The 11603-nt window shown below is 56.2% G+C and overlaps 1 protein-coding gene across 1 annotated transcript; it reads left to right on the forward strand.

The window, feature by feature from the left end:
- The first annotated feature begins 4565 nt into the window (after window positions 1-4565).
- RPS10 (ribosomal protein S10) lies at window positions 4566-11068 on the forward strand. The gene is made up of 6 exons (XM_059831071.1): window positions 4566-4610; window positions 5713-5862; window positions 6351-6522; window positions 9890-9967; window positions 10357-10412; window positions 10980-11068. Exons 2-6 carry the CDS (start codon window positions 5713-5715, stop codon window positions 11019-11021), a joined length of 498 nt encoding a protein of 165 aa, XP_059687054.1. The 5' UTR covers window positions 4566-4610; the 3' UTR covers window positions 11022-11068.
- The last annotated feature ends 535 nt before the right edge of the window (window positions 11069-11603 follow it).

Here is an 11603-nt window from a genome sequence, read left to right on the forward strand (position 1 = left end):
CAAAACAATCCCCTTCTTGTCTGCTCATAACTGGCCCCGGGGGCATCCTCCGAGCCCTTCCAGGGAAGGGGCCGGGGATGGGACATAAAGGCTCCATTTTTCCTGGGAAACTGCGTGGAGCTGGGAGCAGGCAGCTGCCTGGGAGGAGCCCGTACGTATTGCCCACGGCCACAGCGATGGTGGTGCTGGGGCTTCTCTGCCTCCTTCCCCCCGTGCTGCGCCACGCCGAGGGCAGCCGGATGCTGGCTCGGCCCCTCTGGGAAGCTGCCGGCTGGATGCGGCCTTTCCTTCTCCAAAACTCATCTGCAGAAGCACGGGCAGGGTCCTGTGTTCGCCTTCGAGGTGTTGCACAAACAGCAGCTGGGCTGGCCGCCCCGCAGGGACAAAGTCTGTCCCTGGGCAGAGCCCCACGCCGACGTCTCCTCCTCCTGCCGCGCTGTGCCGGAGCCCAGCTCCACACCAGCTCCATCCCGGCCCTGGCAGCATCACCTCCTGGCACGGCCAGGGGAACCAGCAGGGTTGGGAACACAGGATTTCCAGCAAGGGGGATCCCACGGGACGTGGCCCCGGTGCAGAGGCACTTTGCCAGCGCTGATGTTCCCTTCCCTTTCTCGCCCTGCCCCTGTGCACGTCACTAATCGATGCCTGCCAGCCGCCCGGGCTTGCCTTCCTCAATCCTTTTACAGTTAAATCCAGCTCCTGTCCTGCTGCAGCCCCTTCGGCGGCCGCGCACCCTGGGGAGAGGTGGGAGAGGAGGGGCCCAGCGCCGGCCAGGGGGGTCATGGATCGGTGCAGACCCCGGGACAGGGACAGCACTGTCAGCAGCAGCCGAGCCGGTGGCTGATGAATTCCCCAGTTTTCTCTGGGCTGTTGCAAAGGGAACACAAAATCCCGGGAGGTGGGAAGGACTCACAGGGCTTCATTTGGGATTTTGGGGTCTGGCGTGGTGGGAGCCACAGTGTGGCACCGAGTCCTTGTTTGGGGCTGGCGGTGCAGTCCCCCGACCGAACCGGCTGTGCTGCGGTGATGGCTTTGCCCTGAATATTTGACTTAGAGATGGGGTTTGCCCAGGGAAGGCTCTGCAGGGGCTGAGGGAAGCGGGAGCAGCCCGAGAGGCTTCTGGGGAAGCTCTAATCCGTTTAGCAAAGCGCTTGCGTTGCCATTTCCAAGGCAGGCGCAAGAGCGGCAAAGAGGAGATGCAGGCAGAGGCAGGCAGCGCTGCAGGACGAGGTGGGCAAGGGCAGCTCTCCTGCCCCTCCGGACGAGCCAGGAGATGCATTTCTCCCAGGCGTTGCTGCACTTCTTGCAGCATCCCGGGGGGTGCCCTGCGGGGTGGGGGTTCCTCCCTCCAGCTCCATCCCTGCTGTCTCGGAGATGAAGAAATGAAGAAACGAGGCAATAAATGGTAGCAAAGCCCCAGGATGGCACCAGGCAGCTTCAGGCACCTCGGGACGTGCGGCATCCCCAGCCCCTCCTGCCCTGGGGCTGCACCAAAACACGCAGACACAGCCCCCGGGGTGGGTATGAGCCTCCCCCAGCCCTGTGCACCATGCAGGGACCCTGCTGCTCCCTCCGGCTTCCCCGGGGCGGGCAGCGGTCCCTCCGACCACCCTGCTCACCCTAGCGCAGCCCCAAAATCACAGCTCTGTTCCCCCCTGTGCCTCCAGAGCTCACACCCTGGGGGCAAATATGGGCTGGGGGGGGGTAAGCTTTGGCCCCTGCCTGCAGCTGGGAAGGCAGAGCCCCCCAGCAGCACCCAGGCTCAGCCTAAGCTGCCTTGAGGAGCCTCAGCTCCCTGCCAGCTGCTCGGGCGTCGAGGTGCCCGGCCGTGCCCCTGCGGCTGACGGGATTAGGGAGCTCCTGGGGGGCTCTGCCACGAGCTCAGCCCCAGAGCACCCAGGAGCTGGGCAGGGGCTGCCGGCGCAGGCTGAACCCCTTCAACCGCAGGGCTTGGAGCAGGAGCCTGTGTTTCGCACCAGGCAAGACGATGCAAAACGCGTCCCGGGGAGGCAGGGAGGGGGGGAGATGAGCACGGTTGCTGCCAGCCCCCCGACCGCAGGCTGTCCCGACTGGGGTCCCAGCCCTCCCTTATGCATCCACGGGGGGCTGGAGGGACCCTGTGCCTGGAGCTGAGAGCAGCTGATCCACCAGCAGTGCCAGCACCCAGCCTGGCAGGGTGAGCGTGGCCCTGGGGCATCCCTGGCCCCACGGTCAGTGTGTGGGGCCAGAAGCCACCCCCCTGGAAGCCCCCCAGGAGCCCTGGGTGCGGCGGGTGCCTGAGTGGGCTAGAGGGGTGATGGGCACAATGCACAGAGTGGGGCCGTGCGAGGGCTGGTGCATGCTGCATCCCACCAGCCCCATGGTGCCATGTCTCGTGAGCCCCCAGAAGCTCTGCCCCCTGCCAGACCCCTGCCAGACCCCTGCCAGATCCCTGCCAGACCCCTGCCAGACCCCTGCCCGAGCGCTGCCCCTTGCTGCTGCTTCACGCCAGACTCCAGCTCCCCTGGGAGCCGGGCAGGGACCTGCGGGACCCACACCGCCTTCCCACCCTGCCAGAGATGCCATGAGGCCAGGAAAAATGGGTGAACCCAAAATTTGGGGGGGAACCCGAGGCAGAGCACGAGCCCCACTCAGCACGATCCAGCAGAAGTTGGAAATCAGTTAAAATGGGTCAGGGAGCTGCTCTGCCGAAGCGGGTTTCATTTCCCAGCAAGCAACCACCGGCACGGGGGGGGGACCCATTTCAAACCCACCGCCAGCTGGAGACCACCGGAGAGGACTCGGGGTGACGGCACTGGCACGGTGCACCAAGCCCCGGCATCCCATCTGCCACTTGCGGACACCGCCACCGTCACCCGCCATATGCTGACAACCCTCGCCGCAGCAAGCCCCGGCCAACCCACCGACGCCAACCTCCCGCCTCGCCGGGAGCCGGGTCAGCCCCAAATCTGCCGGGAGCCGCATGGCGATACCTTTGGGACGTGGGGACGCTGGCGGAGCGGGGCTGGCTGCCTCTCGCCGGGGCTGGCTCTGCACATCGACAGGAAGGTCACGGCAGATGGGGAGGAGGGGGGTAAAGATCAGCACGGAGATTAGGGAGGCATTTTTAGCCAACCAATCGCCGTTCCAGCGTAACGACTCCTTGGCCGCACAAGGTGAAAACACGACTGTGGAGACGGATGGGAATAAGCCGGGAGCCCCACGTCGCCTCCTCGGCGGTGGTGGCGGGGGGTCCCCAGCCTCCCTGTGCTCCTCTGTGCGCTTTCAACCCCTCCTGCTCTTCCCTTCCCTTCCCCTGCAAGCGTTTGCTCGCAGCCTGCCTTTCCCTCCCCTCTCCCCATCTCGAGGGGTGTCAGGGAGTGCCATGTGGCAAAGCTCCCCTGGGTCTGGGGTGCTCGTGGGGGGCAGCAGGGACGTCTCCCCTCCACTGGCCACGGGAGCCTGTTCCTGTCGCTCCAGGGGTGTTCAAACCTGCAAACAGGGCAGGAGCAGCCCTGCTCTGGGGGTGACATTGCACAGGGTGGCCCTAAGGGGATATGGCTCCGGCCACCCCATTGCACCCTGCCCGGGGCCACCACGTCCCCCTCTGGACCAAGAGCCTGGCTGGGGGGGCTGCAGGTGGCCCCCATCTCCTAGCCGGGCATTTTGGGGGCGCAAAGGGGGCTTTGTGCGCCTCCAGCGAGCCCTGAGCCCTTTGCTCGGGCGTGTGAGCCCGGTGGGGAGCAGCCCAGGGTGGGACCCGCAGCTCGCCCGGGACCCCAGCCAGGGCTTTACGGCCCGGCTCCAAAGGGCGCTGCCGGTGGGACGGGCTGCGGGGACGGCCACGATGCCGCGGCAGAGCACCGGGCACCAGAGCACCGGTGGCCCCGGGCTCCCGGCCGCGCTCCTGTGCTCGAAGCAGGGGAGCGAGACACCCCCCCCGAAATGGCCGCTGGTGCCTGGCGTGGGGCAGCTGCCCTGGGGGGGAAGGACGCCCTGCCTGGGGGAGCTGGGGGGCAGCGCTTCGCCCCGGTGCTCCCCGGGGTGGGCTCAGAAAGTGTCCCCTGGCTGGGGCCAGCCCAGCCGTCACTCGGGCCGTGTGGGGACATCACTCGTGGCCCAGCACGGACACAGGCCCGGGCTTGCTGCCCACCCGTGGAGCCGCTTCCCCTCCAAAATGGGGGGGTGATGTGGGCGTCAGCGCTGGTGTCGGTCCCCGGGGCCACGCTGGAGTGGGGATGAGGGCGTGACACGAGTGGGGACGTGGAGGACGTGACACGAGTGGGGACACGGTAGGGATGTCGCGAGTGGGGAGGTGAAGGGGGATGTCTGTGGTGGCGATCTGGAGGGGGCGGCACTGGGGTGGGGCGCGGGGGGGGGTCTCGGGGCCGGAGGCGCTGCTGGGCCCGCGGAGCCCCCGGGCACCGGCCGGCGCTGCCCGAGGCGGCGGTGACAGTTCCCATCAGGCACCGCAGCGGGCACCCCCACCCACAAGCTGGAGGGGGGCCTACGCGCCCCACTCAGGCAGCGCCGCGGCCACCCGCGCCTCCAGGGGGCTTTCGGGAGGCCGGAAGCGGCCGCGCGGCGCTTGCGCACTCCTTTCCGCTCTTGGGCCCGCTGCCGCCGCCACGGTGAGGCCGCGCTCTGGGACCGTATCGGCCTCGCATCGGCGCCATCCCGGGGCGGCGTCGTGGGGCCGCTGCTTGGCAGTGGTGGGGAGCCCTGGCCCGGGCCCCCGCGGGGGGATTTCCGGGATGGGGGGGATCTAGGCCCGAGTTTGCGGGGCGGGAGGGACCGGGGGGCACTAGGCCGCGGGGAGGTCCCGTTACCGGGGGACCAGGCCTTGGGCTGGAGAGCGCTGGTCTGGGGCGGCTGCTCGAGGCTCCCCCCCAGGCTGCAGGCACGAGCCGCGGCGGGAGTCCTGTTGGGTTTGCAGTGGTGGCACCAGGGCCTTCCGTCGCGAGAGGCTCCCGTGGTGAAGGTCCTCGACCTGCCGCGGGCTCTGCCCGGTGCGGGGCTACGGCTGGCGAGGGTGCCCTGCCGCTCAGGAGCTGCCTGCACACCGCCGTGCCCTGAGCACTGCGAGCCCTGCGGTTCCCTGCTGCTCGGGCCAGAGCGTCCCACTCCTGGGCCCGGTGTGTCAGGAAGCATCGGCCGGTGTCACACCCTCACTGGGGTGCAACGGCGGCAGCGCGGCTCTGGTGTGCACTTAAGGGCCTCGGGTGAGCGAGGTGTGCTGTCTGGCTCCGCTCCCGGCTCTGAGAGGGGAGTGTGAGAGGCTTCCTCTGCTCCCGAGTTCCTGAGTTAAGTGTGAATTAACAACAGCAGCACGATCAGTGTCCTCAGGCCTCCGGCATTGGTGGTAGAGCTGAAACGCTGTACCCTGGGCTGCATCTCTGCCCCACCTGTGTCAGCCCTTGTCTCTTGTTTTGACTGACATCAGATGGCTTACAGTCTTTAATATGGTGATGTGATTTAATGTTAATGATCAAAAGTTTGGACTGCTCAGTTTTCCTTCACAGGAAAACAATGGGAACGGATGCCCTGCAGCTCAGGTGTTGAGAAGTAGTTCAGGAAGTTCTTACAGGAGACAGTAATCTGGGGGGTGTTATTGAAGTGTTAGGCTTTTCAAATAAACTGGCACTGTTGTTATTGTATTACTTTTGGTAGACTCCTGTATGCATTTATTTTAAGTCAGCGGTATTTACTGTCTACCACTTATTTCTTGTTTAGATGTTGATGCCCAAGAAGAACCGAATTGCCATCTACGAACTCCTTTTTAAGGAGGGAGTGATGGTGGCCAAGAAAGATGTCCACATGCCGAAGCACCCCGAGCTTGTTGACAAGAACGTGCCCAACCTCCATGTCATGAAAGCCATGCAGGTATGGAGGCGAGGGCAGGCTGCGAGGGCTGGGCTGCCAGCCAGCTGCGATCTGGGCATGTGAGATTGTTGCGTACCTATGAATAAACGTCAGCCGTTACCAAATAAACATTGTCAGACGTTGCCTTGCACTTACCATTTCTTTCTTATTAAAGTTGTTTTCCCATTTTCCTGATTTTTGCTGTTTCTTCTTTGATTTATTTTTCCCCATAGACTGTGGAAAGTTATTCTTTTGTTGATCCCACCTTGAGCTCCGTTTTTGAAGCTATGATACCTCTGTGTGTGGTAGCTTTGTATTTTCTCACAGAATGGGAATGATGCTGTAATTTTGTCCTGTGCATGTGAACTTTTATCTGTTTCTCGATTTTTATTCTCCGCATACCCCCAGTAAGCTCTTGTGTTCACAAAAACATCTGGTGAGGATATTGATCAGAGATGTTGAATGATGATAGGGATCCTACATGAACTAACTGAGAATTCTCTCTCTAGTCTTTGAAATCCCGTGGTTATGTGAAAGAGCAGTTTGCGTGGAGGCATTTCTACTGGTACCTGACCAACGAGGGCATCCAGTACCTGCGCGATTACCTTCACCTCCCCCCTGAAATCGTCCCTGCGACCTTGCGCCGGAGCCGCCCAGAGACTGGCAGGCCACGGCCCAAAGGTAAGCGGTGGTTGAGGGGTGGCTGCTGAGTCAGCAGGAGGAAGCAGGGAATGAGGTTAAGCATGTTAGACAGCGCAGGTGTGGTGGACAGTCAGCTGAACGTCAGCTTCCAGAGCAGGCTGGTGTGAGTTGCTATGATTTTTGGATGTATAAACATTGATAGATCAAGGAGGCATGTATCGGTTTTATTGCTTTTGTATTTGGCGCTAGGCTGATGGCCACTGGGCTGCTGAAAAGTCAGAGAGGGCTAAAGAAAGCTGTGAGACTGACTGAGAGAAATGCTTTGAGTGGGGGACTTGGCCTTCTCTGGTAACACAAGTGAGTGGAATTACTGAGAGCAGGCATGCTGAAACTGCAGGCTGTGGATCGAGATACCAGTTGGTGCCCAGACGTGGCTGAGGTCCGAGACAGGGGGTGTCTCTAGCTGCCAGGGCTTTTCAAAAACTGTTCTTGTCTTCTGGGAAGAGCCGGCAGCAGGTACAGAGAACCTTGTCTCTGGTTGAGTTATCCTTAGAAGAGCTACCTGGGAAGCAGTTGTATGAAAGTCGAGTGGCTTTGGCTAGGATTGCTAAGATAGGGAACAAACTTGAATTTGGGTGTCGCACATGAGCACAGGATTTGATGACTGGAAGTGAAAGCCAAGCCTGGGTGCTGGATGTGCTTCACATGGGGGGTTCAGCTGTGGTACCTGCAGTCAAGTTGGATACCCGCAGTTCTGGCTTTATCGCATACACTTAACGAGCTGTTAGGCAAGTCAGAATATTAAAGCTGCCCTCACTTTTTAAAGATTTACAACAAATACACGTGGTATATTTGGCTTGTAGTTCTGATTTTTTTCTTGGTGGGTTATTCATACCCCGAAGTGAAGGAGGTGCTGGTCATGCAAACAGATGTGCTGCGGGTGCTGACCTCTCAGATTGCCTGCAGCTGCCTCTGCACAGGCGCCTGCCTGCAAAATGTGTTGTAGACCCAGCTGCAGATGGCCGAAACATATTTCCAGAAGGTATTCTTCTCCAGTTGCAAATAGCAGTATTAAATAATAAAGTTTGGGTTGCAAACCTGCCTGTTTAGTCCACAGAAGGCAGAAGCTATGCTTTTTCCTTGCGGATGCTTGGTATCAGCCTGTGAGTGGCTTGTGAACCGTTTGGGTATCATTTGTGGCAAGCAATGTCATACGGTAGTGCACTATAAATAAACTTAAGGTGAATGTGCTGAAGCCACCGTGCCCCTCAGTTCGGTTCTGAAAAGGTTACTGTGTTCCAAGCTAATAATTCAGAATAGGAAGGATGGTTACATTGCTTGTATGCATTTAGAAATGCTGCCTGAAATCCCTTCTGCTTGGTTTTCCTGGTTTCTTGTACCGTAGTAGAGAAGAAACACCACAGTGCAGAACATGGATTGTAAAATTGCCCAGAAGATCTTCAGGGAGATAAAGACTTCTGGAAACTTAGAGAAAGGAGAGAGAAAATCACTGCAGCTGTGGTTGGCAGAACAGCATTGCCAGGTCTCTAGGGACAAGAAATGTTTCTTCTCCCTCAAGGCAGGAGATGGTGGGTCTGTCTGCCTTGTGTGGAGTTGCCTCTTGCGTTTACCAAGAATAATGTTGCAGGATGTCATCCTGCCCTTACATCAGGACTTGCTCTGTGAAAGGGGAGTCCTGCATGACAAAGCTCTTTCTGGTGGATGGTAGGAGTCTACTCTTCCTGCGTCTGAGCTACATCGTATCCCTTCCCCAAGTACTGGGGATGGAGGCTGTGGGCACGGGGTGCTGAGGAGTTCACCTCCGTCTCCTGCAGCTTGTTTTTTAGCCTAACAAAACTATAGCATCATCTGCTTCAAAGGAAGGAATTGCATTGAAACTAGGAAGATGATGGTTTCTTTAATCTCTGAGTAGCTTTGGATGTTACCAAATTTATTCTTCAGATGCTGTGTTTATCCAGCGAGCTAAAGAAACTGTGTATCTGATGGGAGGATGGGGCTTACAGTTCCTGGCTAAAATTTACTCAGGGTTTCTGCTGCGAGGAAGCTTCACTTTGCAGCATCGCAGCCCTTTTCAGCGCAGTGCCGGTGACCTCAATTCAGTCCGCACCTTGTCAGGGTTAGCTGATGGGGCTGCACAAATTGTCTGTTTCTGGGCTGCTTCTCTGTGGATTACCTGCCTTAGGCTGCAGCAGACTAGGAGCTGCAGAAGTGTGTGTGGATGGCGGTGCAGAATCGAAGCTTACGGGTTTTCCTTGACCTCTTGGGGTTTTGGGGCCTTTTCTGGTACTTCCATGCAGTGCTACCGACTTTCTCAAGTAAGGCTTGGTACAAAAGCTGGAACAGTTAGTCTAAATCAGGTTTTAGACGACTGTGTATTTGATACTTGCAATTTGTGTCTCTTACAGATGTAATTGAACTGTTAGAAATTTAAGGATGGACAATCTGAAGTTTAAAAAAAAAATAAATCCATTGGCTAGGGGATGTGCTAGAATGGTTCAACCTGACAGAAAGGAAGGATGTAGAAGCACTTCTAGGCTAAGTTAATCTGTTTGCACATGAGTGGGTAGTGTTTCTCTTTATAATAAAAGCATCTATTATAAGAACTGGGCTTTGTATGGGGAAACCAGTGCCTAGAGTATAAATCAAGCCTGTAAAAGTACATGATTAGTGTTTCTTTCAGCATGCTTGAGACTGCTAGTACCCCGTGGTGCACCAGGCAGCAACCGCCCTTAAATGTATGTGTCTTACTGCCTGAGCGTGAAGACCTTGGCCTGGTGGTGTGGGAGTGTATTTCACCTTTGATGCTCAGGACGAACTCTGTAAGAGTGGCGCAGAGGCTGGCAGTTCCACCACATCTGTTTCTTTCCTGCAAGTGTTCTGGCTGATATTAATCTGATGTTACAGAGATAATCTGCTCTTAGTTTCATTAATCTATTCCATTGTGGAGGATTTATGATACTGATAGTGTAGCTGTATTTTAGGTTGGGATCAGAATGTGATGCAACTCGTGACTTAGATATGAACAAGCTTGTCAGAAGTGACAGATTCCCTGTATTTCTGACTTTTTTTATTATCATTACTTTCTGGCTCTTGTTTGAAGGCCAGAAGACTCTTGAGATGATGCTGTAAATCCATTTTTCACATTATTCAACTTCAACCCAAACACAAGCTGGTGCACTTGAGCAGATTTCACCCTTAAAGTGAAGTTTTCCTTATTATATCACTTTGTTTAGGTTTATATACACTGAGCTGCCTGAAGTGCAGCTCTGCTGGTAGATCTAATGCTTAACTGGAGGGCTTTTTTCCACCTTGAGATGCATCCGTGGAATAAGTTGTTTGTGCCCTTAGTAAGCAATGTATTTGACGTTGCTGTTCTCACTTTCAGGTCTGGAAGGCGAACGCCCGGCGCGTCTGACTCGGGGAGAAGCTGACAGGGACACGTACAGACGCAGTGCCGTTCCACGTGAGTGTCCGTCGTGTTGCTGTGTGAATATCAGGCTGACCTTGCTCTTTGTGCAGGTTATCTCTTTGGGAGAATTGTCTTCAGTATTGGCCTCCTTTCAAGAAGAAAAGGGGAAAATCAGACTCGTGGCATAGCTTAGGCATTTACCCAACAGAGTTCATGTGCTTATGGATACGATTCTTGTCTTGAATTTTGTCAAGCTGGACTGTTGGGTTTTCTCTGGGGTGGGTTCACTAACTCTGTAACAGTCTCAATAATAGCTATTTTACTTGGCTACATTTTGCCTCAGTTTTAGTTGTCTTTGATTGTAAGCCTTTGATTCCAAGCAGGCGCGCTGTACTTGGGGGAGTGTATTCTTTGGTTAGTAACTCATTCATCTCTCTCTTCAGCTGGTGCTGACAAGAAGGCTGAGGCTGGTGCTGGAGCAGCCACTGAATTCCAGTTTGTGAGTATTTGCATTTGAGATTTGCTTCCTTTATTGAGGCTTTGATTAGGAGAAACTGGATAGGTCATATCTGCATGCTCTTCAGCGTGGTGCTTCTCAGGTATGCCAGCTGGGGCTAGGTATTTGGCTCTGATTGTGTAAGAGAGGCTGGCAACTGTTACCCTTTATGCCCAGCCCGCTTGCTGCATTCCTGTCGGGGAAACTACGTGATGGCCTCGTCGCTGTGATGGGAAGCCAGTGACACGTCTGAGATGCAAGCCAAGCTCTCTGGAGAAAATGCAAGATTTTATGTTTCAGAAATGGAAGAGTTTCAGGCACAATCCACAATGCTGGCTAAGATGGGTTGATTTTGTTCTTAGACTCACTCATCTGGTTAAGCTGCGTCAGGGAGCTAGTCTCAAACAGATCAGAGGCTGTGCTGGGAGCAGGGGATGCTTATCAAAGTAATGCGAAGTTGAGGGAAGACAGCTAGCTCTTTTATGATGTTGGTGCTTCTTGCTGCTGTGTATTTGCCGCTGTCACTTGCTTAATACGGTGACTTCTAATGCTCTTCCTTTTCTGTTGCAGAGGGGTGGATTTGGTCGTGGACGTGGTCAGCCTCCTCAGTAGAACTTCCTGCTCATGTTTTGTGTATAATAAAATAGGTGAAAATGCCATCTGGGTTGCATCACTGTGTCTTGTTTAAGTACATAAATCTAGAGCTCATGTAGCAGAGAGGTGACTCAAATCTTTGGCATGAGTAACAACAGTAGTGGAATAACATGATTAGAAGCAGGTTATAGGAAGGAACTCTGTAGGTTTGGTGGTTACTGATGTAGGGTTTTGCTAGTGTGTAGAGGTGATTCTGATGGAGGGATGAGGAGCACTGGCTCATGGCAGTGTGGAAGCACTGCAGGCAGTTTTTGTACTCTGCCCAGGAAGACACTCATTTCTAGTAATTCCCAGTAATGTGGTAAATCTGGGCTGAGAGACAATTCTATTTTGCAGACAGAAAATTCAGCAAGTTCAGCTGCGTTGGCCTGAGGCCCTCTGTGAATTGGACACAACTGGTGCAGGCAGGTGAGCGTTGCCTTTATCCCAGTTGTGAAATCACTGGGTTAATTAACCGTGGCCTAAGAAGGATGGGGTGGTGGTGAGAGCACCTGCTCTTGGAGCCCAGCGGAGCAGCGCTGGGGCGGGGAGGCGCAGGCC

Source organism: Gavia stellata, chromosome 30 (genome assembly GCF_030936135.1).
Source record: "Gavia stellata isolate bGavSte3 chromosome 30, bGavSte3.hap2, whole genome shotgun sequence".
Classification (NCBI taxonomy): domain Eukaryota; kingdom Metazoa; phylum Chordata; class Aves; order Gaviiformes; family Gaviidae; genus Gavia; species Gavia stellata.